Source organism: Drosophila willistoni, chromosome 3R (genome assembly GCF_018902025.1).
Source record: "Drosophila willistoni isolate 14030-0811.24 chromosome 3R, UCI_dwil_1.1, whole genome shotgun sequence".
Classification (NCBI taxonomy): domain Eukaryota; kingdom Metazoa; phylum Arthropoda; class Insecta; order Diptera; family Drosophilidae; genus Drosophila; species Drosophila willistoni.
In genome coordinates this window covers 27,964,664-27,989,115 of record NC_061086.1, presented here as the reverse complement: position 1 = coordinate 27,989,115, position 24,452 = coordinate 27,964,664, and the positions used below count along the sequence as shown (strand labels likewise).

At 38.7% G+C, this 24,452-nt stretch overlaps 3 protein-coding genes across 5 annotated transcripts; 1 reads left to right on the top strand and 2 right to left on the bottom strand.

The window, feature by feature from the left end:
* Window positions 1–1,991: 1,991 nt before the first annotated feature.
* LOC6647751 (sodium/hydrogen exchanger 9B1) lies at window positions 1,992–18,538 on the top strand. Of its 3 annotated transcripts, XM_002069572.4 has the most exons (11): window positions 1,992–2,297; window positions 2,418–2,744; window positions 9,068–9,443; window positions 13,619–13,906; window positions 13,970–14,152; window positions 14,227–14,402; window positions 14,470–14,576; window positions 16,041–16,229; window positions 16,905–17,048; window positions 17,463–17,564; window positions 18,146–18,538. In XM_002069572.4, exons 1-11 carry the CDS (start codon window positions 2,282–2,284, stop codon window positions 18,404–18,406), a joined length of 2,169 nt encoding a protein of 722 aa, XP_002069608.2. In that variant the 5' UTR covers window positions 1,992–2,281; the 3' UTR covers window positions 18,407–18,538. The 3 variants fall into 3 exon arrangements, with proteins under 3 accessions (XP_002069608.2, XP_046865123.1, XP_046865122.1); XM_047009167.1 differs by lacking the exons at window positions 1,992–2,297; window positions 2,418–2,744 and adding an exon at window positions 7,018–7,034; XM_047009166.1 differs by lacking the exons at window positions 1,992–2,297; window positions 2,418–2,744 and adding an exon at window positions 7,069–7,123.
* On the bottom strand, window positions 9,980–13,485 carry LOC111519219 (odorant receptor 94a). Its single transcript, XM_023178849.2, is given in 5 exon segments — window positions 9,980–10,045; window positions 10,111–11,104; window positions 12,196–12,245; window positions 12,307–12,673; window positions 12,737–13,485. Coding segments are annotated over 5 exon segments (2,226 nt in total).
* A 3,186-nt stretch (window positions 18,539–21,724) lies between the features above and the next one.
* Window positions 21,725–22,548, bottom strand: LOC6647754. Its single transcript, XM_002069575.4, has one exon. The coding sequence runs from the start codon at window positions 22,513–22,515 to the stop codon at window positions 22,036–22,038; it is 480 nt and encodes a 159-aa protein (XP_002069611.1). The 5' UTR covers window positions 22,516–22,548; the 3' UTR covers window positions 21,725–22,035.
* Window positions 22,549–24,452: the final 1,904 nt, after the last annotated feature.

Sequence of the window (24,452 nt, the reverse complement as noted above, 5' to 3'; positions counted from 1 at the left end):
ATTAATGTTTTTTGCTCCATGTTGCTCTTGCGATTGGTTGTTGCACTGGTTTTGTTGGGTCCTGTTGTTCCTGTTGTTGTTGTTGTGGGCGTAAATTGCTGCGCTGACTGACAAACAGTAAACACGGTGAATGTGAATGCAAGAGCGAGTAATTTTCATCATCATCATCATCATCAGCAGCATCATGCAATACATAAATCTCGGTACCATCGATGTTTATATTTAAGGAAAAAACAATTTGCAATTTTTATACAACAAAAATCACAGTCACTGTGAACACACACACACACTTATACACACACATACATTTGTGTGAGTGTGTGATGGCAAATAAAGCAACATTTATGGCAGCTTGCCTGTTTTATTAACATTTTTTTCTTTTCCCAGCTTTTTATACTTTTTTTTTGAATCCTTTGGGGCATTTTGTGTTTTTGTGTCCTTTTCCACATTGTCGCCTGTTTGTTTTTGATGACTGAGCCACATCCATCCGATGCACTGTACTGAACTGGACTCCGCAAAACTGAACTATATGTTCATTGTGCAAAGAACTTTTTTTAAGAAAAACATAGTTAAAATAAATTAAAATTTCTGCATGCGACACTTTTTCTTCTCATTCAACAATGATGATAATGATGAGGATGCTGCTGATGATGATGATGCGATGCGATGCGATGCAGAGCAATGACAGCGGATTCATGCTGATTCGACACTGTCCTTTGCATGCGATCCATCAGGTAAATTAAAAAGACACTGCCAGCACAATTAAATCATGATGAGCCTGTCAAAATGCAAATTTCACTGGTTAAGTGTCTGAATGTGTGTGGGTGAGTGTGCGTGTGTATATGTATATGCTCAGCTTGGAAAAGTGAGTAATTAAATTACCCAATGAATCATTTTAGTAAGAAATATTCGATCGGCATTCATTGGCAAATCGGCCTTTTTATCTTTTTCAGATAATAGTGGTGGGAAAAATGCTCAGTTTAGTTTGATACTCTAACCCTTAAAAACTTCCATTTATCCAAAATTGGTTATACTCTATTGAAAACTACACAAAATTGAGTCTGTCAAACATGGTTATAACAAAATATATATACACTTACTAATTGCATTAATGACTTGAACTAAAAAGTAGTTCCATTAGGGGTAATGAAAGGAGTTGTCAATTAACAATTAAATATTTTTAACTTTAGATAACTAAAACTTGACAATCTTTTATACATTTTTTTTTGCTTCTTTATTTCAAACATAGAAGCTTTCCAATAAAATTCTAAAACCATTTAAAATTAATAAGGTTGAAAAAGAGTTTCTTATGATAATGTTGACATTTTCAGAGTTCTTTAAGATATAATTTATCTATATCTAAATGGTTAAACATTAAATTCATTCATCCTAGCAACAAGCTCACTTTTTACTATGACCATTAATGATGTTAAGAAATTTTGATTTATGTAATATCTCATAAATATAGAATTTTGTAATAGAAAAAAATAAATATCAAGAAAAAGTCATGAAATAATTTTCGTTTTTAAATTTTAAAAGTGTCAGAAACTGATATACCCCATGATATTTACAGGGTATAAAGATAAACGATCTTTGCGTAATCGAACGCATGAATTCTCAGCATTTTGGAGCATGCTCCAAGTGATAGAAGAGTATGAAACTTATTTTCTTAATTCTCTTTAGCTTGCCTAACAATTAGTTGTTGTTGTTGTTGTTGGCATTGCTCTTTATTCTGTTCTCTCTTTTGGCACATGTATTGTTTCCTCCTCACTCGCTCTCTCTCTCTCCCTGTTTTTCTTGGCAATTTCATGGGCGTCCGTGGCGTTTCTTCCATGTTCTGAGCTTATTTGTTTGCCAATTAGTTTTAATCGAAGAGCTTTGCTGCGTTTCGTTTGCTCTTGCTGGTTGCGTCGTTTGTTTAAATTGGTTTTCTAATTAATGCGTTTACAAATATTTGCCAGTGCATGTCTAACTAATAAAAACAAATTTGATTTCACTTCCACAGCACTTGATGGTGGTGTTGGCTGTGTTGGTTGTTCATTTATTGTCCCGATACGCTGCTTATTGCTTGTTCTTATGGTGCAGCGGTCAGTCGGTCAGTTCGCCGGTCGGTCAAAGTCTGTTGCGTAGCTATCACGTCACGTCTTTCTCGTGCTTTTGTGCTCCCCGTTCTCAAGTCTGTCAATAAGTTCAACAAGTTGATACGTCATCAACCGAGAAACGACGCGTCGTGACTTGTTCTCTTTTGTGTTTATTGAGAGTTTGCGTATCTGGTCGAAGCATGAACAGCCAATTTGGTGGGTTATTCATTATTAATTAGTTGCTGCTAATTAATACGTTTATGGTTAATCAATTGAAAATTAATTGTTAATCAAGGCAGATGCTTTTATTGAGAAATTCTTAACAAATCCGCACAGGTGATGAAAATGATGTTCTCGATGTTGTGGCTCTGGCCGGCATTGATGAGCCGCCCCTGCAAGCCTTTCGCAACAGCAATCCCTTTGACGAGGACTCCTACAAGGTGACGGTTGCTCCTGCAGCAACAAATCAGCTGGAGATCAATGAGCCGCCTTTGCAGTTGCTGCGTCGTGCCAGTGAAACAGTTACTAGCCATATTCTGGCTGACTTGGAGCCAGAGAAACAACATTTACTAGCCGGAGCAGAGAAACGTCCACTGCCGCCTCCACGGGGGCATGGTTTTTTGAAAGCCCAGCAGGATCAGAGTTCAGTTAATTACAATGGAGGTGAGTTAAGCAGACATTTAAAATAACTTAACATTAAGGGAAAATTCCTATCTGGGAGGTCCTTTCTCTGAGATGATTGTTTTGCTTTGCTTTTAAACACAACTTTTCCGGCATACATTACGCATACGCAGTGTGGCTGCAATGTAAATGAAATGGTTAGTGGGGGGGATGAGAATGAAGAGGACAGACAGTTGTGTCAGCCATTTGGCAGCTGTAATATTTCCGCATATTGGACGCCAGTGAGTCTGCCACATTGTCCCCATTCTCGCATTCGCATGCATTTTCTTGGGCTGTCAGTAAAAATATCTGTATTAAATTCCGATTTTCGTTATTCCACATGCAATTGTATGAGTTTTTGAATTGGTGTGCCTGCCCGGCTGCTGGTATTACTATTTTTTTTTTTTTTTGTGGTCCAACGTTGTTATTGAAGACCCTCAAGCATAAAGTTGAAGCTCGCTTGTTGTTTTTTACCCTCCAACAACTTTACTGCAACTAGTACTACTATTATTATTATTATTATTATTATTATCTCTGTGTATGAACAAAAGTTTTATTTGGGGTTTCTATGCATTTTGATGCATAATTTGCAGTTCCTAGGAAAATTTTGAATAATGAGTTATCACAGCTAGAAACGATTAAAGATACAATTGCTGTATGAATATGCATTAAAATGTGCAAAATGAAATTTATGCTTAAACAGAATTTAACCTTGCTATGCTAATATACTTTCTCTCTCTCTCTCTCTCCCTCTTTCTCCCTTTTTGTGGCTTGTAAATACATACATAACAGTTATTAAGTAAATCTCATTTAAATGTGCCCCTGAAGACAATTTCTCAATCTCAATCTGAAATGGAAAAATGGTCTCCTCTCCGTCTCTTACCTTCATTCATTTCAGACCAAGGCGACACTGAAATTGACGACATTTCTGTTAACTAAAACCAACATGATATATGTTAAAAATACATACCTACATAAGTCTCTTTATATGTGTAAGTGCACCTAGTAGGAGTAAACTACACTATTGATAAATGCACGGCATATGCACATGAGTTCAAAGTGTGAGAGTGTGTGTGTCTGTGTGTGTGTGAGTGTGTGAAAAACATTTGTAAATGCCAGAGCATTGGTAACGGTGTGACTTGGCATAATGATTGCCAAATGAATGGGAAAAATTTTAGCACACAAGACGCGTCGTCTGGCTTCGTTCGTCTTTGGCTTCATTTAACTTGGCACAAATGCAGAATGTCCTTTCAAATGCCTTTTCCAACGCCAACGCCAACGCCAACGCACTTCACCCAACACACAAAACATCGTTGCCATCGCCATTTTGCATTGACGTTGACGTTCACTAACTTTGACTGGCTGCCACAAAAAAAGCACGAGATGAGCACCTGCACACACATACATATGTGTGTATATGTACTTATGTATGTGCTTACACATGCCACTCTTGGCTAATTACTAAACTAAGCTTAATCGTGAGCATTTCATACGTCAGTTTTTTATGCCATCTGCTTTTTGAGTTAATGTCAGAGTTTTTTTCTGAATGGGACTCTTTATTTGCTTTCCAAGCATATCGTTTTGTTTTTGCTACTTTCAATTTGTCCCTTTATTTGCTTAGATTTATACGGATGACCTGCTTTCATCTGGCTTTCCATCAGTTTTTTTTTCTTTTAGCCTGCAGCCTGCAGAGATGATGATGATGAAGCAAATGTTGCCATTTAGAAAATGTATCTTAAAGCCTGCATCTTGTTTATTTGCCTTCGACAGCAGTTAAAAGAAATGATTTTCAAATGCATTTCCATGCACTGCTAACAGGCAAATATTACCATGGGAAACGCAATTTGTTATGTTAGTTGACAAAAAAAAACGAAAGAAACTCAAGACTGAGATGGCATAATGCTAAAAAAAAGTTACGTTAAAAAGAAACACAGATAATTGAAATGGAAACTGGTATATATGTATGTGTATCATATATCAACAAGTCTTGTAATCCTAACAAGTGCACCTTAAAAAGGAGTCACTCTAATGCCATTTATTTAACTGTCATCAAAGTCTGTGTCATTATGATCCACTTTAAGTTTTCAATGATTTCAAATGAAAAGACATATATATGTATTTTATATTGGGTTTTATCGAGTAGAAATGAAGAAGGACTTGTAATATTTCAACTACTTTAACTATTATCCATAAATACAAGCAATAATCTAAATTTGATGTCTTTCCTTTCTAGAGAATTAATAGGTTTTTGGTATTGGATTGGATAATGAACATCAACAACACGAAATCATCTCTAATGATAATTAGTTGCCATTTTCAAGAGCCAATTGAAGTATAGATAATAAATTCGTATGTTTAGTAGTGTGATTTTTCTCAACTATATGCGTATTTGCTATGATTCCAATTAACACCTTTACTATATACACAATTCATTGTGTCGCAACACTTTTGCTCGATTTTCACATGACAAGCGGAATGACCAAAAAACTTTAGTTGTCAACAGTCTTTGTTGCCCTTGCCCTAACTCCCTTTCCCTGTCTCTCTCTCTCTCCTTCTCATCTCTTTTTCGTTCAGTGTTATAATTTGTGTGAAAAGTTTTACTGCAATTGAAAAGCGAAATGCTGTGCATCTATTGCACTTGGTGTGAAAAACTTTTGCATTATTTTCTTGCCTGGTCACTTGAAAGTTGCGGAAAATATGACAAGATAAAATGGTAAAAGCAAAAAAAAAAAAAGGAGTCCAGAGTGCGCAAAGATAGCCAACAGAGTTGGTAAGAACTCGTCCTGGCCAATGGACTTTCCAACGCCAAAGGCAATAATCAATGGAGGCGAAACGAAAAACCTTACTTAATGACCTGGCCAACTTACAGCCTTTGGTTCGAGGTGCATAACAATTTCTTTTTGTTGGATGTGTGAGTGCGTGTGTGTGTGTGTGTGTGTTGAGTGCAGCGCATGAATATAAAATATCCTGCAGCAGCAAAAGTCCTGTCTTACCTCACTTCCGGTGCTATCTTTGCTGACACCTTTTCCACAATTTATGCACGAATTTTCTGTAGCAGTAAAAAAGGCTTGACAAAAAAAAAAGAAGCAAGAAAAGAAAATATAAAAATAAAAGTGCCCAAGCCGCAAAAAACTTTTAAATGAGGCACATAACTCAAAAATGTTGAAAGAAGGACAAAAAAAAAAATATGAAAACTTAACCCCAACAAGTAACTGCTTCTGTTTCTGCTGCTGCTTCGTTTCGTTATCATTCCTAGCCCCACCATCGTTTGGCCATTACGATGGCCAATTGCCAAGGGCCACTTTACTATTGGTAAGATGTTTTAAATTAATTAGCCCAACTTAAATATTTGTTGCACTTCAAACGCGAACTTTGCATTGAACTTGTAAATAAATATTCAATATGCTTACAGCACCAAATACCAAATTCAACTGAACCAAAACTGAAATGGCAAATATTTGCTCGCTGGGCGGTGCTCGTACATAAGTTTTGCGTGTTGATTATGGCTAATTAATTGATAAGCAAATTGCTTGTAAACATAATTAAACCCAAGAGTCCAAAACGGCTGCGGGTAAATTGTGTGGCTTGCCCCATCGAACGAACGAACGACTTGCTTACTCGATTTTTTCCAATTTGAATTAGCAATTCTGATAGCCTGATAAATATATGTATGTGTACTACATACCTTATTGAAACAGGGATGGATTGTCAAGGGGGTCGCAATTGATTATAATTGAATATATTTGAAGTGATCCGTCACTGAACATTTTGTATATTGACACAGAGCAAACTCACTTCACTCATTAGCACCCAGATGCCTCTTTGGGCCTCTCTTCAATCACTCATAGAACCCATAGTAGACATTTAGTATACATCGATGTTTTTTTTTTTTTTTAATAATAAACTAATGTATAGTTTTTCTCACCACTGCTCAATGTCACTCGCCTGCTCTCTGTTTGTTTAAATTTTAATAAATTTATTTACAAAATAAATATGCATGTGGAGGCAATTTGTTGTTGTTTCGTTCGCGTGCTCATTGTTTCTTGTTGTTGTGAGAGAATCTTGGTGTGTGTATGTTTTTTATTAGCATAAGATAAAAATTATATATACTGGACCAAGTTAGAAATTGTCTCCGCCGTTTTTGTATATTCCGCGAAAATGAAATTAATTTGTTGGTAGCTGGAACTGGCGGGGCTTTCTCAGTGATTCGCCGACATCAAGATTAGTTAGCATTTGGCTTTAAGTCTTATCGGATTGGTGCGGCAGGTCGCTTCTACATTTACGACATTTATTGTTAGTGTTTTATTGTTCACTCAATTGAATATGTGATTTTTATAAAAGCAATAATAAAGAAATAAATTTAATATTGGCCATTGATAGAAGTGAGTGTGGCAAGAGAGAGAGAAAGAGCATTGCAAATACTTTTCTCTTTGCTCCTTAAAAGTTAAGCAATCATTTTTTTGTTTTTTAAATATTACATAAAATTCTTACGTGCAAAGATTCAAAACAAAACTTGTAAACAAATATTCTTAGTATTTAGATTACTTAGTACATAAATTTATTTAATTTTCTTCAGTCTATAAAGTCAAAGATTGTCAATTTGACAGAAATATATCTTCTTCAAACGTTTTGTTGGCCAACTTGAGCCAACTTGAGCTAAGTAATACAAAGATTTTTATGATTTTGGCTTTCAAATATATATTTTGATCTATATACTCTGGATATCTCCTTGAGGTCGACTTCTGTGAAGATTTATGAAGATTTATCGTTTAAATTATTTAAAAATATTTGGAAAATAATAATTCTTAAATTTGGTTAGACTGAAATCAAATTTTTGATATTTGATTACTGTGGGAAGTTTTAAAAATATATTTAAAAATTCATTTATATCAATGATCTCTTCCACCATTAAATGATTTAGTATTTTGAATCAGTGAATTTCCCAGCCGCAAGTAGAAATTTATTATTATAAAATTGGATGGATTTGTTAAGCTTTTGATATGCCAGATGATTTATGTACATATATTAATATTTATGAGAATTTTTATTTGTAGATTTCGCATTAATTGGTATTTTTCCAATATATCTCTTCTTTCTTATTTGGATTGCATTCGTATAGTGACTTGGTGTTTGATAAACTCCTTAAATTATGACACCCAATTAACAGAGCTTCTCAATCAAGTTGTTTCTGTACATATATGCGTCAATAAATCGCATGATATTCTGATTCATCATCCACACGTGACATAACAAACTGAACCAAGCAATTGGCGTGAATTGCCTCTAAATATTTGTGCACAATTAACACGTCGCCGTTTGGCTGACAAATGCCGAGCAGATTGTCTTGTAAAATCAAATACAAACATCGATGAGCCTGAGCCTAGGACAAACAGTTGTCATCAGAGTAGGAACTGTGGGGGAAAAAGAATTGCCTTCAAATCAAATGAAGTGCTGATTGGCTTTCAGGCCTTGGCAAAGTCTCTTCCTTGCATAGTAATTGTGTGAAGAAATTGTGAGATTGTAAATTATTCTTATTAACAGGTCGCTTCATATGCAAATCAGACTGTCAGTCGACCTAGAAGTTGCCACAAGTTGGACAAACAAGTAAAAAGGAAAAGAAAATCGCAATTAGCTTGGCAATTTAGTCACAGTCGCAGTCAAAGTTGAAATCAAGCGCCATTAACTGCGCTAATTATTAATGGAAAGATATATACACAGATAGATATATATATATATCTGCTTATTCCTTGTCCTTTGCCGTGGCAAGGTGTGAAATAGTCGTGGCAACAATAAAGTCAATTATGGCAGAGGACGCAACCACAGCGGTAGGAAGTGCCAGGAGTGCAGGAGCAGGTTGTGTCATCTGGCAGGCAGGCTTTACCTGGGCAAAACAACTTCCTGCCAATGGCACTGGCTGTCATGGTGTCATCGCATCGGCAGCAGGAGCTGAGGCAGCAGCAGCTTTCCCTGTCGTTACTTTGGTGCAATCAACGGCTGTCAATCTTTGTTGCAATCTTCAGTTTGCCATCGTCGACGTCGACGTCTTGAGTAGCATAAAAGCTATGCCAAACTCATGCCCCGCAAAACCGTCTTCACTTGGCTCTATGAATCTGCAGTCATCGTCGTCGTCGTCGTTGTTGAATTTTCCCTTTTCACTTATGCATGCACGCGGAAGGGGGTTGGGGCGGGGATTGAAATGAATGCAAAATGGGTTAAATGCAGCTTGTTAGGCACTTATAAGCAAATTTCTTAGATTCTCCACACCTTTCAGGCCCGTTGACGTTGACATATCTATTAAAACATTTAAATCTGTTTGCTACTTACAGCTAAGCGTAACAGGCAACAGCAGCCAGACAACAAAGCACTCGGCCCAGGTGACAAGATGATGCAAGAAAGCAATGTGCCACTTCCTACTCTAGCCCTATCACCGCCTTTGCATACTAAATTAGACATACAGAAATTCCCGGAGGACTTTAATAATGGCCAGACTGCCAGTGGTGCAGAAGATGGAACTGCAAATGGGATTGGTGGCGGAGGTGGGGGTGGAGGTGACGGAGGAGATGCTGCAACAATAATTTTAACGCCGACATCATTAAATTTAACAAATGTTGCTAGAAACGGCGGAGGAGGAGGAGGAGGAGGCGGCGGCCCAACTTCAGCTGGAGAACCACGACATTCTGATGAATACAAAGGACCAAAATGGTAAGTGAAATGTATGCTCATGTGGCCAAAATGGTTACAATGCGGGTTAGAGAAGGCGCTTGGACTAGACTTCGTGCTTAACCCTCTTTTGTGAATGCACTTCCACTTCCTCTGCCACTTCCGGCGGGACATTCACACTTGCATTGCACGCGTTTTTCGCATATCCGTTTTGCAGTTGTTGCCTTTGTTGTGTGCTCCATCTGCGTGTGTGTGCTGTTGGATTTCTTGTATTTCTTTTATGCGCTAACAATGTTGTCGTCGCTGTCTGCTGCACTGGCAGGCAGCAGGACCGTTTCCGCCCTTGTCGACGGCGTCTAGTCCCAGCCAAGTCAAATTGTTTTCTCTCTGTTTTTGTGTTTTTCATTTTTTTTGCCCTTTATTTTGCTTTTTTTTTTGTTTTTTTTTTGGCTGTGACACTGGTTTTAATAGCTGGCGAAGTGGTGCTCTGTATGAGTTAAGGTGTTCTTTAGGGCTTTAAAACACTTTGGGTTAACTTCTATTGTGGTTTATTAAGCATTTTGGTTAGGGCAGAGAGCTTACTTATGGTTTCACTTGGATAAATTCAAGAGCAAGGCAAAGAAACTGTACGCATTGTTAATGGTCTACAGCAACGGAGAGAATACGCAAATTAAAACAATAAAAACATACAGATTCATCTTAAACCCACCTTTACGAAAATAGGCAAACCAATTTGAAAGAACACTCCGGCTCGTACTTTCACAGGATGTTTCAGGAACTCCATGTAGCAATTGAGCAACTTGCGGGTTCCAACCGAATACTCCAACCAATTGGTATTGAAGACACTGTTCGTAAGCGTATTGGCATGGTAGGTCAGCTCATTGCCAAAGTAACAGGGCAAGAATATCTGTACAATCATCACAGCGCCAAACTGCAAGGTGGTCACAAAGAGGCCGGGATTTTGCTGGAATCCCATATGGACCAAGCGATAGCCGCTAAAGCAAATGATAAAGGCACTAAATACCACCTGGGAGAGCACATACGGTGATACCAATTGCTCACACTGTCCAGTCAAGCGGCGCACTCGAGTGTGCAGTTGAAAAATGTGGCGTAACTCTGGCCTAGCGACCACTTCAGGAGCCCGTTGTAGAGCCATTAGCCGCAGATTCATTAGGCGGTAGAGCAGGGCAATCTGGAACATGAAATAGCAACCAAGTGCATCCAGCAGTATGTTAGACAAACAGCATAGGGTCATGGCCACAACATTATAGCCCCAGGCGTAGAGATAACGCTGAGGATTTCTCCATTCGAAGGGCACATAGTAGCCAAAGGGTAATTCGTACTCGTCCTGAAAAAAGACACTTAAATATCCTGAAAGGGCCACAAACAGACTGCCGATAATATATGTGTAAAAGATGCGTTGAAAATGCCGCTGCTCCTTCAGCCAGAAAGTGACTTCTTTTGCATTGCACAGCCTATACGCCGAATCCTTCTCCAATTCGGTGATAAATTGTGCTGCCTGCTGCCGTCTGTACCAGATATTGAAAATCTTGGTCACCAGAGCCACCTCAGTCAAGGACATGTATAATACTTGACCGGCCTGCTCCAGATTGTCGGAAGTTAGTGCCTCGAGCCACATAAGAGCAATATAGGTAAAAGTCAATGGAATGTGCAAGATATATGGATAAATACGTTTCATCAGGCTCCAGAAATCGTGACCATCATCATTTTGCCATTTCAAAAGTCCCAGCCACCGTTGAATAGTTATCAAGAGACGTAATGCTGCTATACGATCCGTAGAGTCCACTTGCAGGTCCATTTTAATAAATTTAGTAGGGTTTTCTAACACACAACCCTAGAGGTTGACTGCCTTTTATAGTCCTTGTATACTAGGGTCTTATGTTCAATTTTCACAACTTGTGGAACTCTTTTATTTAGTTCAAGTTCATGTGACTTAAATTAAAACGTTTCTTGCCTTTATTTGACAATATCTTACCCAAACGGAACTGGTTCATCTTGTTGGCATAGTTTTTCAGCCCTGATTCAACTCTCTGTTTTATAATTAGTCAAAATATTTATACCATTTAATAGGCAGAGCAATTACAATAATTAACTTACTGATGTAATGATTCAACTGATTATATTAAATACTAGAGTCACGCAATGGCAGCACCAATCAGACAGTCCTTTTTCTAAGCTTTAGATTCTTGAATCAGTGCAGCAAATGCTGGCCAAGTGTATCCATCAAAGGACTTTGTTTATTCTTTTCGTAAGAGAGACATTTTTATATATACAGACAATAAAATAAATTTCGTTTTGTTAATAAATAAAATCGTTTTGCCTTTACTTTCTATATTAAAAGAAAATTCATTGATTTTCCCTTAATTCAGAAAGCATATTCTCCTTTTTGCTTTGTATCCTCATTCTGTTCAAACTTTAATACTGTTGCTCTCGGGTTCAAGCCCCGATATAGGTGAACAAGCAATACTTAAAAGTATTCTATCGAAAATGACAATAATGAATGAAAAGGATTGTGGTTTAGCGCATATTTCTTCACCATGAACAATTCAACATGCTTTAATTAACAATAAATTTTACTAAACTAGATAAGTTTAGTCTACACTTCTGAAAATGTAATCTTATCTTTTTCTTTGTCTTAATCAAATCATTGACTTAGAAGAGACTCTAAAGTCTTCAGACTTCAATTTAGTTTTATTTAATCAAATACAAAAGGAAATAATTGCAATTTTAGTTGATATTTATTATAATCTTATCCCTTCTGATCTTTGCTTACTTCGATACATTCAATAAAAGAGCAAAAAAGCTGTAGGCATTGTTGATAGTCTGTAAAATAAGAGATTAAGATTTATAAAGTTATTCTCATGAAAGATATTTCGATTCTCGCCTTAACAAAGATGGGCAAACCAACTGCAAAGAAATTGCCAGCACGAATCTGTACTGGTCTCTTGAGGTGTTCCATGTAGGAATTGAGTAGTTTACGAATGGGAGGATTGCATTGCAGCCAGTTGGTGTTGTAGACCTCGTTGGTTAGCTGATGGGCATTAACCGTCACATCATTGCCATAATAGCAGGGTAGGAAAATTTGTAAGATCATGACACTGACAAACTGCAACATGGCTATAAATTGACCAGGATTGGCACGAATTCCCACATGTTGCAAGCGATAGCCACTAAAGCATATGATGAAGGCACTCAGTATAATTTGTGAGAGAATGTAGGGCGATACTATACTTTGACAGGTAACAGTTAATCTGCAATAGAAAGAGCATAAGTTAGCGAATTTTGTCTCTCAACTTAAAAAATGTAACTGAGACCTTCGGACTCTTTGATGTAATTGAAATATCCCTCGCAAGTCCTGGTCAAAGTTTTTCCCAACGTCTTTTAAGCCTCTTAACCTCATGCCTAGCAGACGATAGAGCAAGGCCAGATGAAACAGAAAATAACAGCCCAATGTGTCCAAGGTTATATTGGAGATGCATGTTAGAGTCATGGCAGCCACATTATAGCCATAAGCATACCAATAACCACGTTCATTTCGCCACTCAAAGGGCACAAAATAGGCAAAAGGCAATTCGTAAGACTCGACAAAAAGCACTCCAGTACATCCGCTGTAGACTACACCCAGGCTGATCAGTATATAGATGTAGAAGAACCATTTAAAGCGACGTTGCTCTCGTTTCCAGTAGAATTGTTCGTTTTCCGTTCGCAACTCCAGATTGGGAGAATACTGTAGCTCATGCATCAGTTCCCAGGCCTCTGTGCGATGATACCAAATGCTTAAAATCTTCACAACAAGAGCCATCTCTGTGATGGACATATAGAGCACTTGACCAGCTTGCTCCAGGTTGCTTGAAATGAAGGCTTCCAACCACATTAGACCAATGAAAGTAAATGTGATGGGCAGGTGGATAAGAAAGCGATAGTTTCGCTTTAGAAATGCCCACATGGCTGACTCCAAGTTTCTGTCTGCCACAGACCAGGGCCAGAGGCCAAAGATTCGCATGACTTGGAGTATAAGGCGCATGGCACCAATACGATCGACTTTTGTTAAACTGTCCTCCATTAATCGGCTTGTTTGTTTGCCACAAAACCGGCTTGCGTTGCCTTTTATAGGCTATTCCATTTTGGTCGATAATTAGCGGCAATTAGATTTTCATAATTCAAGCTAATTAAAACACGAATATAATATTTTATAGGTGGCGTCACTTAGTACTGCATTGGTCATTGATTTCCGAGCACGTGAGCCTATTGGTCATATTTCTGGGTCTCTGGTCCATGGCCTGGGTCCTGCTGCCTGATTATGCCCAACCGCAGGCTGTCATTATGCGTATAGCATTCCTATTTGTTGGTGCCCAGATCTCTGGTATTCTGGTGACTTTTGTACACTTGCCTGATATGCTGGGCATGCTCTTCTTTGGTGTCCTCTACACAAATCTTGGTTTGGCTAACTTTGAAGGTTACCAGCGATTTGAATTATTCTTAAGGTAAGTTTACCCAGTCACTCGGCTTAGTATGGTATGCTTAAATTTCAATTGAAAAACTTTTAGAGAAATGGCTCTAATTAACATTATGTTGCTGGCTGGTCTTGGCCTAGATGGCGATGCATTTAAGCGCCTTTGGTTTATGATTTTACGTCTCACGCTGTTGCCAACTATTGTGGAAGTGGCAGTGATAGCCGGCTTGGCTTATCTTACTCTCTCTATGCCCTGGCTATGGGGCATTGCCTTGGGGTAAGTGCAGTAGCAATGAGGATATATAGAATATAATTTGCTAAAGAGAAATTTATGGTTTAATCTTCGTTTAGCCTTGTCATCACAGCCGTGTCCCCAAATGTTGTGGTTACTGTCATGTTGAAGCTGAAGGAGGATCGTCTTGGTCTCAATAGTGGTATACACACACTCATCTATGCCATGACCACATGCAACGATGTGGTGGCCATCTTCATGTTTGGTGTCATAATCAGTGTAATATTCTCCACAAGTGCGTACCACATAGCAGAGGAGGAGGCAAAATAAGGAAGAATATAAATTCCATTGCATACTTACAGGCTCACTGACACAACAAGTGCTGCAGGGACCCATTGGGATTGGTATTGGACTTGTTTTTGGTTATCTCTATGGCATGATGCTGCAATACTTGCCATCGCGTAATGCGGTAAGTATCGAGAATACTGGAGAGGACTTGAAGACTCGAAGGACTTACATACACACACACATATACAGACACAAAGCAAGAGCGGCTGTAGACAAAAGCTATGTGCAGCAGGCGCATTGCACTTAAAATGTGCATTCAGTGAACACTTAGACACTCAATCAGCGCATTTAATGATGCAAAACGCGCACAAGCTCCGCTGAGAGAAGGAAGATGAGGCCAAGTGCAAGTTGGGCGTGGTGGGGGAGAAGTGTGCAGAGTGTCATACAGGCATAAAGCCTGCGGTTGGTCCCACTCTATCTAACTATACATATATATATGTTGGTTTCTGTGGATGTGTGTGTGTGCATTTTGCATAAAAAGACACTTACATGCAAACGACGAGGACGACGACGACGTCGCTGGCGACATTTGCGACGACAGTTACTGCCAGCATCTATGTGAAGTTATGCTGGAACATCGTTGCAGCCACAAAACTCATTGCCGCAACTTACACCGCTAATGGCGCGCATAATCAAACGCCATGGGTGGCGATGGCAGTGAATGTGAATGCTTTTGTGTCACACACACAGATACACACACACAGACACACACACACATACATTGGCTTCTCATAACTTTTGTTTTCGCCCGCCTTCGCAACCGCGTCCATGGCACAATGCAGTTTGTATAAAAATTTCACGCTGTGCACTGAGAAAGTCGCGCCACTTGCATCCTTGCATATTTTACGCACACCCATTCACTCACACACACACATACACACACACACAGAGACTTACAGCTAAAGGCTATTCACAGTTTAACGTGCAAGTGTGTACAAGTGTTTGCGAGACTGTCATCAGGCCTGAGTCTTGGTTTTCAGCATCCTTTTTTTTTTAGCTCATGTCACCGCCGTTGCTTTTAATTTTATTATTATTATTACTCGGGTCCCGTGTAATTTTTTGTATTTAACGTCACCTTTCTTTCAAACGCCGCAGCCGTCCAGAACTTGCAAAAGGAAATTCATTTAAAAGGAGTCACCGAAAAGAGCTTAATTTGGTCCTTTTCTTTCTTTTACTTTTTTAAAAAAGCCAAGAAATGCAATTTGCTATCGATTTATTCAAGGTATCTTTGCCTGTACGCAATTCAATCTTAACGAAAAAGATACAAAAATATCTCAATCAGCCTCAATATTAGTGAAACAAACTATTCTATCTATAGCTATGAGGAAGGACAAGAAGAAAACCAAATAACATTAGAAAACTTTAAAGTTAATTCTTAAGAAACCAATAGAATATATAGTATTTGAATGTATAAGGGAATTTAAAAAAGTATTCGTAAATGAAAGATGTGAATATTTTGAATAGTTTTAGTTAAGAATTTAAAGAATTACCAAGGGAAAAAATGTGCAACGTGCAAATCGATTTGATTTTTTCTTTTGTCACATATCTCATCCTCTCCATTTTTTTTCTTTCCTCTCTTTTGCAGGTCTACGCAAATGGTTTGCGCTTTGTCTTGACCATCTTGGGTGGAACTATTGCTGTGATGGGCAGTCGCGTTATTGGCTATACGTCGGCTGGTGCTTTGGGCTGTGTAACGACTGCCTTTATTGCCCGGATTGGCTGGAAGCGTGAGGAGAGCAAACTGAGTCCACAGCAATTGCAGGCCCATCAAATTGTAAGTCGAATCTGCTACGAGACTTGGCTGATGTTTGATTTTCAATAGTGTCCATTTTTGTTGTTTTTTTTTTGTTACCTCTACGAGAGAGAGAGAGAGTGTGGATCAAGGTTTTTGTCTGAGAAAAATGCTTCACTGCCAAGAGTTTCATCTTTTTTATGTAGCTATTTGTCTGTCATTTTTTTACTTCGGCTCTTTTTTTTGTTTTGTTTTCGTTGGTAATTTGTGACATCACGTACTTCGGGCCCAGGTGAGCCTCTATGTATGGGTGTGTGTAAGGTATATATGTGAGACCTGAAGTGGACTCAAGTCTCGAATGGCTACTGAGCTGACTGACAGATGTTTCTCTTGCCTCTTACCATTTGGCTTCGAAAACAGAAGCACCGATTGTTGGTTTTTCCTCTCTTGCTCTCTCTTTTTTTCGCCTCTTCAGTTTTGTTTTTGACCAAAGTTTCAATTTGTTTTACCAAAACAAAAAAAAAAGGAGAAGAACTTTTAGCTGACGGCTTTGTAAGCCGATTGCCTTACTTCTTATGTACTTCTCAGGTAAGCAAACAGTTTTCCCTTTCACTCGAACTGCTGGTCAACGGAAAGTTTATAACAACAACAAGGGAACCTAATGAAATGTATTCAATACATTCGATATGCGAATATTTATAGACTCTTATTTTGCAGTCCAGTGTACCAAAACGGCTGGATCTGATGTGGAAATTCCTCAAACCCGTCTCGTTTGCCCTCATCGGCAAGGAAATTAATTTTGCTGTACTGGAGGGTCATGTAATTGGCTTTGGGGCACTGCTGGTGCTGCTCGGAAGTTTGGTAATTAAAATGGCAGCCACCGACGCCGACGCCGACGTTGCTGCTGGATGGTGCAACAAATGTTCGACGCGGTTGAGTCTGCTTGCCACTTATTTAATATTTTTTTTTTTTAGTTTTCTTTGCTGGTAACATTTTGTTAAGCGGTGGAGCATTCTCAAAGATGTTTTTTTTTAGCTTTTTGGCTTTTGGTCTCTGTGGTTTTGTGAATGTCACCCGGACTACCAACACCGAGAAGTAAGAGAAAGTCGAAATGAAAATGTTAGACCGCCGCAATGCAAATGTTACCTGCAAAACACACACACACTCACTCACACACACACACACACACACACACACACACTCACACACACACACTAAAAAGGAGTGAGAATACAGCCAAGGGATGACCATTTCGTTCTGTTGCTCTCGTTACAGTTGCGCCTGGCTTTTGCATATTTATCCACATATGGCGGAAATCTGTCGAGAAAGGAACGTGCCTACATTACAATTTCCGGTTTTCCCAAAGCAACTGTCCAAGTAAGTTTCCCGTTCCTCATGTCATGTATCCTCCTCCTCCCCGGCCCAAACAAGAACATGTGTACATATGTGAATGTAGCTGCGGTTTTTCTTTTTACCCATTTGCTTTCGGTGGGGCAGTGGAACATTCATTTTTTTTGTTCCTGTTTTGTTCTGCCTCTGGCTGGACATTGTGGCAGTCGGAGCAGTCCTAGTCTTGGCCCTTAACTGCTTAAGTTGTAAACGTATTTGCGGGTTATGTTCTTGCAGTTGGCATGACTTTGCCATGAAGTCATCCCTTTTTGGTATCGCGCACATTGTTTGCAGTTTAACCGCAAGCGGTCGGTCATTTTGTTTATGTCGCTTCCCAAAAAAAATAAAAATAAAAATAAAAACAAAAATTAAAATGTTCCGCTGGCTAACTTAGTTGCATTCGGTCTAGTTCACATGTGTCTGTATAAAAACTTTGTCCCAACTAATATGCGGTCACATATTTCACTCTCTACCTTTTTCTTCATTCTTTAAGCTAATTTAATTAAAAAATTTCACAAAACAAATTGCATTTAATTATGAAACAAACTTTTATTTCTATGCATTTTTAGGCTGCCTTGGGTCCGGTTGCTTTGGACTTGGCAAGGGCTGCAAGTGTGGCGAATGAAACCCAATTGTCTTTGGCCAGCAACGTTCTGATCATCTCTGTTCTGGCCATCATATTCACAGCACCGCTTGGAGCTATTCTCATGCTCCGATTGGCACCCTACTGGCTGAAGCATGGCGATGCCGTTGAGGAGGCGACTACACCAACCACACCAGTTGTCAATCCAACCACATTGAGCATATCGAATGCCAACAAAACTGCCTGAAGACAGTTTATCCTACTCCTCGGAAGTGTGTCCCATTTCGATGGTCTAATCCAAACTTAAGCTGTACTTAAACTAAGTTGCATTTGTTATACATACATAAAATCCTTAAAAATAAATAAATCCCTAAAATTGCCAACATTTAAGATACTTCTTTTTGTTGTTGTTTTCTTTTACCCGAAACTCTGTTTTTTTATATTGAGCTAATTTTCCAGTTATTTGCCTAAAAACGGGGGGCGAAAAAACTTGGCAAAGTTTAACGTTAATCCTGCAGGACTAACACATATACAAAACTTTGAAAAGTGGCCCGCAGTCAATGGAAGTGTTTTTATTGCTGTTCTTTTGTTTCCTTTCGTTTTTCGTTATTTCCTTTAATTCGGCACCTAATTATGACTGGATCTGTGTTAATCCCGGTCTTGGGCTTTTGCTAATTGATTTTCAAATTAATTTTATGGGATTTACAAGATTTTCGAAAAATTCAGTTCAGTCCTCTTTACACTTTATTGACAAAATCTATGCAAGGAAATTAATGATTGACATTAGAACAAAAAAAAGTATTGACAACGACAACACTACAAAATAATCTGGTTGGTTTTCCACTATGGCTCAATGAATGATGGGTCGGACACATTTTGTTAGATGGAATCAGGCAGGCGAACAAATGGCAAAGCAAAACGGAAAGATATTTAATTGAAATGTGATTGTCTCCTTTGTTGTCAGGCAACTATGGGAGAGTATTTGCAATGCAAAAGGCTTAGAGTTCAGGCAGGAACTCATGATGATGATGATGATAATGATGATGATATGACTTTGCTTCCCTACATCTTCTGGTTGTCATTTTTGTGGCTGCTTGCATGGATTTATCAGCCAGTGTCCTGATGCCTGATGGCTGAGTTTTAGCATAAAGGAATGAAATTAAAGGCGAGCTTGCTAAAAGAAGAATCGCAAAAACTTATCATTTTTATTATTCTCGCATTTGCGCATATTTCCAACTACAATTTTTTTCTTCTCTCATTTCGTCCTTTCTCACTCGCTTTCTGTCTGTGTCTTTTTGTTTTTTTGCCTTTATCTTTCCTGCCACTTTTGTTGGCTTTTGTGAAAATGAGTTGGAAATTGAAGGTAAATTAGTGTTATTAAAATTGCTGCACAAAAATAATTGCGCAACTAAATGAAAATTTTAATGAAAGTTCTTTGGTTTATTATTTGTTGTTGTTGACTTTATTTTTTTAAATATGCATTTACTATTTTTATATTTCATAGTTGATGAAAGTTTTTCTTTGCTGTTATATGCTGCATTCCTTGTGGAGTTGTTGTTGTTGTTGTCGTTGTTCAAGCAATTAGCATAATGAAACTTGAAGGCAATAGGCTAAACGCTTTGACTGCCAGTTCAACATTAACAGCAATAGCAATGAAAATGTGTGTGAAAGAGAGAGAGAGAGAGAGAGAGAGAGATAGAGTGTGGCAGCTGTTTTTTGCAATTTTCATTTAAAATTTCATTTCATTTCGTAATTAATCATAATAAAGAGCCGACAAAAGATTGGAATTTCACAATTACCCAACACAATTGACATTTCATTTCAATTTCTTTTCAAAATTGCTTCATGTCACGCCCAAAAATGTATGCTACATCTATTAGGCTTAAGCTCTAGGAGCATAATCCTTCAAAAACTCATTGCAAACGGTTCTCTTATCGCAAGGCCCATTGAAATTCCAGAGCCCATAGATCAAGCTTATCAGCAAAGCAAAAGGTATTTTCCTGTGCGAAATAAATTCCAGCAGTTTATTATTGTAATTCGCATGCCAAATTCCAACAAAAGGAACTTTGACTACGTCGCGACGCTCCTCTCTCGCGTATCCACACATTTACCCACGCATACATACACACACACACACACCATGAAAAGGAGTAGCTGGCGCCGTGTGGGCCCAAAGCAAAAATCAAATCAAAAAGTTCACAAAAATGCCAAAAACAACAACAACAAATTAAGTTATAAAATTTTTAAGGGCCAAGCGCAATTTAATTTCCAAATGCCACGCCAGTTCAGTCAGTCAGTTCTGGCAGACACAGGTGGGTTGCTTGAGGGCGTGGCTGCGGTTTTTTTCTTTTTGCTTTGTGTTATGCGCCGATTAGCATAAAAACAAGCTCAAGCTGAAGAAAAAGTTGCGTCGCCATCGCCGTCTTTGCCTCCACCGTGTTAGCCCTCCAATGGTCGTCGGCTCTCGGAAACGGAAATCAAGAAAACAAAAAGAAATGAACTCAAATGAAGTCAAACCTGACGCTGAGGTCCTCCACAGTCGACGACTCTCTTTGCTGCTTCAGTTAATAAAGTTAGTTGCGTTTGCCTTGACGGCGAAAGTTTTTGAGTTATAAGCGCACAAATTATGGTTTATAACAAAAGCCACAATAACAGCAATAGCAACAACAACAACACCAACAACATCAGCAGCAATAAGAACAATACCAACAAAGGAAAACAATTAACATGACGAAGACACATAAAATTTCCACTTTCAGCTACTTCGAGAGGAGGAGGGTTCCTTTTTTTCTCCCCTTATTTTTTTTTTTGGGTGCGTCGCGTATTAGCATCAGAAATTCCTAACCAAAATGTGCGTCAATCACGTGATGGGAATGCCGCCCCGTCTGAACACACCCGAGGCTCATCTACACTGAGAGAAATTGTTACTATTGAAAGTAGTATTTCCTTGGCTGATGAGTGAGATGTGGTCTCATTGGCTCTGCCTTTTTACCAAGTGTACTCCTCTCTTCTCTCTCTATTGTCTACTTCTTGTTGTTTGATAATTTTAATACATGTTTTTTTTTATCGCTTGACATTCCCATTCCCCCACACCTCATACTGGAAATCTACTGCCTAAATTAAGCCATTTGTTAGCTCTATCTGTAGCTTAAGCCGTGTACTCTCCTGCCTTTAACTGGCTTCCCTTTTTTTGTGTTTTTCTTGGCATTGCGATCAATGTTTACGCGAGGTTACAGGTCACAGCACATCACAGTTATTTTCGTGTAAATGGCATATTTTTTATGGCCTGTCGCCTGGCGTCTTGTTTTTCGTGTTGTAATTAGACAAAATTGTTGACTGCCACGATGCCACACAGCCCCACAAGACCCACTTGTGTGCAGAATGCTCCCCCCGCCCCCCCAGCACCCATCACATTTACAATGCTTCATTCATACTTTAATTTCTGCCCTCAGCTGAATTTCTTGCTGTTTCTGCTGCTGCTGCTCTCGTGTATCAACCGCTGGAAGGTGTGTTTGACACTTGGCGTGTCTGGGTCAGCGCAAAATATTGTGGAATCTTTAATAACTATGCGTCTCAGCAATTTGTTAGCTCATTTTATTAAAGTTTTTCATTATTATTACCTTTTATAAGCATTCGAGAAAGAAATGAAAGCCACAATAATAATAATTATTTCATCAGCAAACTTGGCAATAGCCTGAAAAACTTTAGCTCACTCGATTCTTCATCTTACTTAACAATGTGAAATTTCTTTTTTTTTTGATATAAACCAAAATCATATTTGTTTTGTGTGTTCAGGTGAAAGTATTATATTCTATGTTAAACAGAATTTGATACAAAATTTAAGAGAGTCAAACGGCGATGCTGCAAAGGCGTCTTCTACCAGATTTCACGGCAACGGCCACGACTGTCGGGAAGATAACCAGGCTGGCAAGGGAAATCAATCATGGCTACCTGCATAATATTTTTCTCAGTCGTTTGTCCGGAACCAGAGTCTTCCGTGTTGGAGTCGTGTTCGGCCAGCACCACAGCCTCGTTCAGTTCCACACATTGATTGGATTTGCCTTTCATCTTCTCATTGTTGGGACAATCGATGCGTTTGAGGCAATACTTGACGCAAGGATGTGGCACTGGCAATTGAGTGAGTTTCTTGCTGCAGCTAAAGTGAGCCACACAGCCCTCACCGACTTGGGGTAAATTGTTGTTGATGAACAGAGGCGGAGCTGATGTCTCCGTTGTTGTTGTTGCTTCTGTCTCGTTGGAGTGATGACGATGCAACAGGCGACCCAAAAGACCGCCCTCCGCCAAACTGATGAAAAAAACAGCGCTTAATGCCAGCAAAATTAACTTTTGTTTCATTTTCAACGTGTTTACACTTGGACTTGACTGGACAAATTAAACTTAGCCAAGCTGCGAGAGAATATTGAAGCGATTGTCGTTGAATACTGTTGATAACCTTTTTGACCGCATTTTGAAACCACAAACGAAACCAAAATAAAAAACCCAAACAGATTGTATATATATACATATGTATATAGGTATATAGGTACAGCATTTGTTTTCATTTTTATGTCATAAATTTCATCGCTCAATCTTTATATATATGTACATATGCTGATCTGAAGCGATACACAATTCTGAGCGGAATGTAAATAATAAAATTAATATTGATTCAAAATGCTTTAAGAATTAGAGATAATCCTAAATGGGAAGTGGTTATTAAGCAGTCATTTTATTCATTTCAAATCATTTAATTCTGTTTATTAATTAAGGCGTAACTAATCTGACCAGAAAATATATATATATATATAACAATATTGTACTACATATGCCACATTTATTTAGTCTGGTCTGGCTTTAAATTAGTTTAACACAAAATCCAAATTGAATTGGGACGCGTTTCAATTGTATATATGCCAAAACGGAGAGGGGGGGGGGAAAACAATTGTTGAAGCGTGGCACAGGCAATTTCATTTCACTTGACATAAAAATTGAATTATCTGTATTCTCTGAACCGCAAAATTGCATAAATAAATATTAGTCCATTTGGTATTTTAGGCATTTTTGTATACACACACACACACACACATAGATAGACACACATCATTAGCAAACTGCAGCAATTGGTTGGAAATTATCGCCAGAGACGAGAACTAAAATAAGTATTTTAGACAGACAATCAATCGTATTAAATTTAATCTATCTAACTATAAACAGACATCAGAAACGCCCACAAGCCACGAAATTGATGTGTGATAAGGTGGCTTAGGAATAGCGCTTTTAATTGTTCGATGAATGGAATGGAAAGCAAGCGGCACCGTGATATGCCGCATGGTTGCAAGAATTTACTACCCCGCAGTGTTTATGCAACACCAAGGATACACGCAGTGAGCTCGTATTTCAGTGGCCTACAAGGACCTACAGGACCTGCTGCCGGCATGCTTATGACATTATCAATAAGGCATAATAATAGCAATCATAGGGAAGCCGTCTGTGTATTATTGTTGCACTAACCTCCTGTGGTGGTGGCAGGCAAAGGGCATGGGAGGACAGCTTAGCATCTGACTGCAAACTATTTGAGTAATTGATATAAATCGTTGCCAAGAGCTGTCAAAATTAATTTCTCATGTATTTTCAAAACAAGATTATTGATGATGATTGTATTGCCCGAGAATGCCCGCTAATGGCAATGCGTGATCCAAACAGTCGGACAAGTTCAAACCCAACTTCAAGATGAAGTCCATAGACAACAGACAACACTTTGACAAGTCCTTGTGTCTAGTTCTTGGGCATTAATTTCACTTTGAGGCGAGTAATTGATTCGCAAAGACATCTCCCTCTTCCTCTCCTAACACCCTGGGTGGTCGGGCATTGGCTTAATATGTATTAACATTTATTGCCTTAACGCAGAAGCTGTTGTGCATGGCAAACATACAAAACAAAAAACAAAAAAAAAAAAAAACAGAAATAAATAAAGGAAGCCAAAGAAGATGAAGATGAAAAAAATCAACGATAAGGCAATAGCAAAACCGGAAATTACCAAACACTGATACTTCCGCCGGAAATAAGTTCAATTGTTGTTAGTCTCGCCCCTGCCCCCAAAGCGTACGCGTCAAGGGTGGCACAATAAGTAAGTAACCGAAGTAGTGTGTGTGTGTGTGTGTAGATGCCGGGCTTCTCAAGAAACTTGCTCAGGGTTCTTGTTTGTTTTTTAACTAAATAAAGCTGAACTTGGTACGCTGCTATCGGCCAATCGAACATAAAGGACAACGCCCGATGGGCGCCTATAGCTGTAG

Bases quoted from the DNA above. Each gene is read 5' to 3' on its own strand.
- LOC6647751 (XM_002069572.4), top strand. The intron at 14,577-16,040 runs GTAAGTATCGAG...TCTCTTTTGCAG, and splicing joins ACTTGCCATCGCGTAATGCG to GTCTACGCAAATGGTTTGCG. The intron at 16,230-16,904 runs GTAAGTCGAATC...CTTATTTTGCAG, and splicing joins AATTGCAGGCCCATCAAATT to TCCAGTGTACCAAAACGGCT.
- LOC6647754 (XM_002069575.4), bottom strand. From the start codon at position 22,515: ATGAAACAAAAGTTAATTTTGCTGGCATTAAGCGCTGTTTTTTTCATC.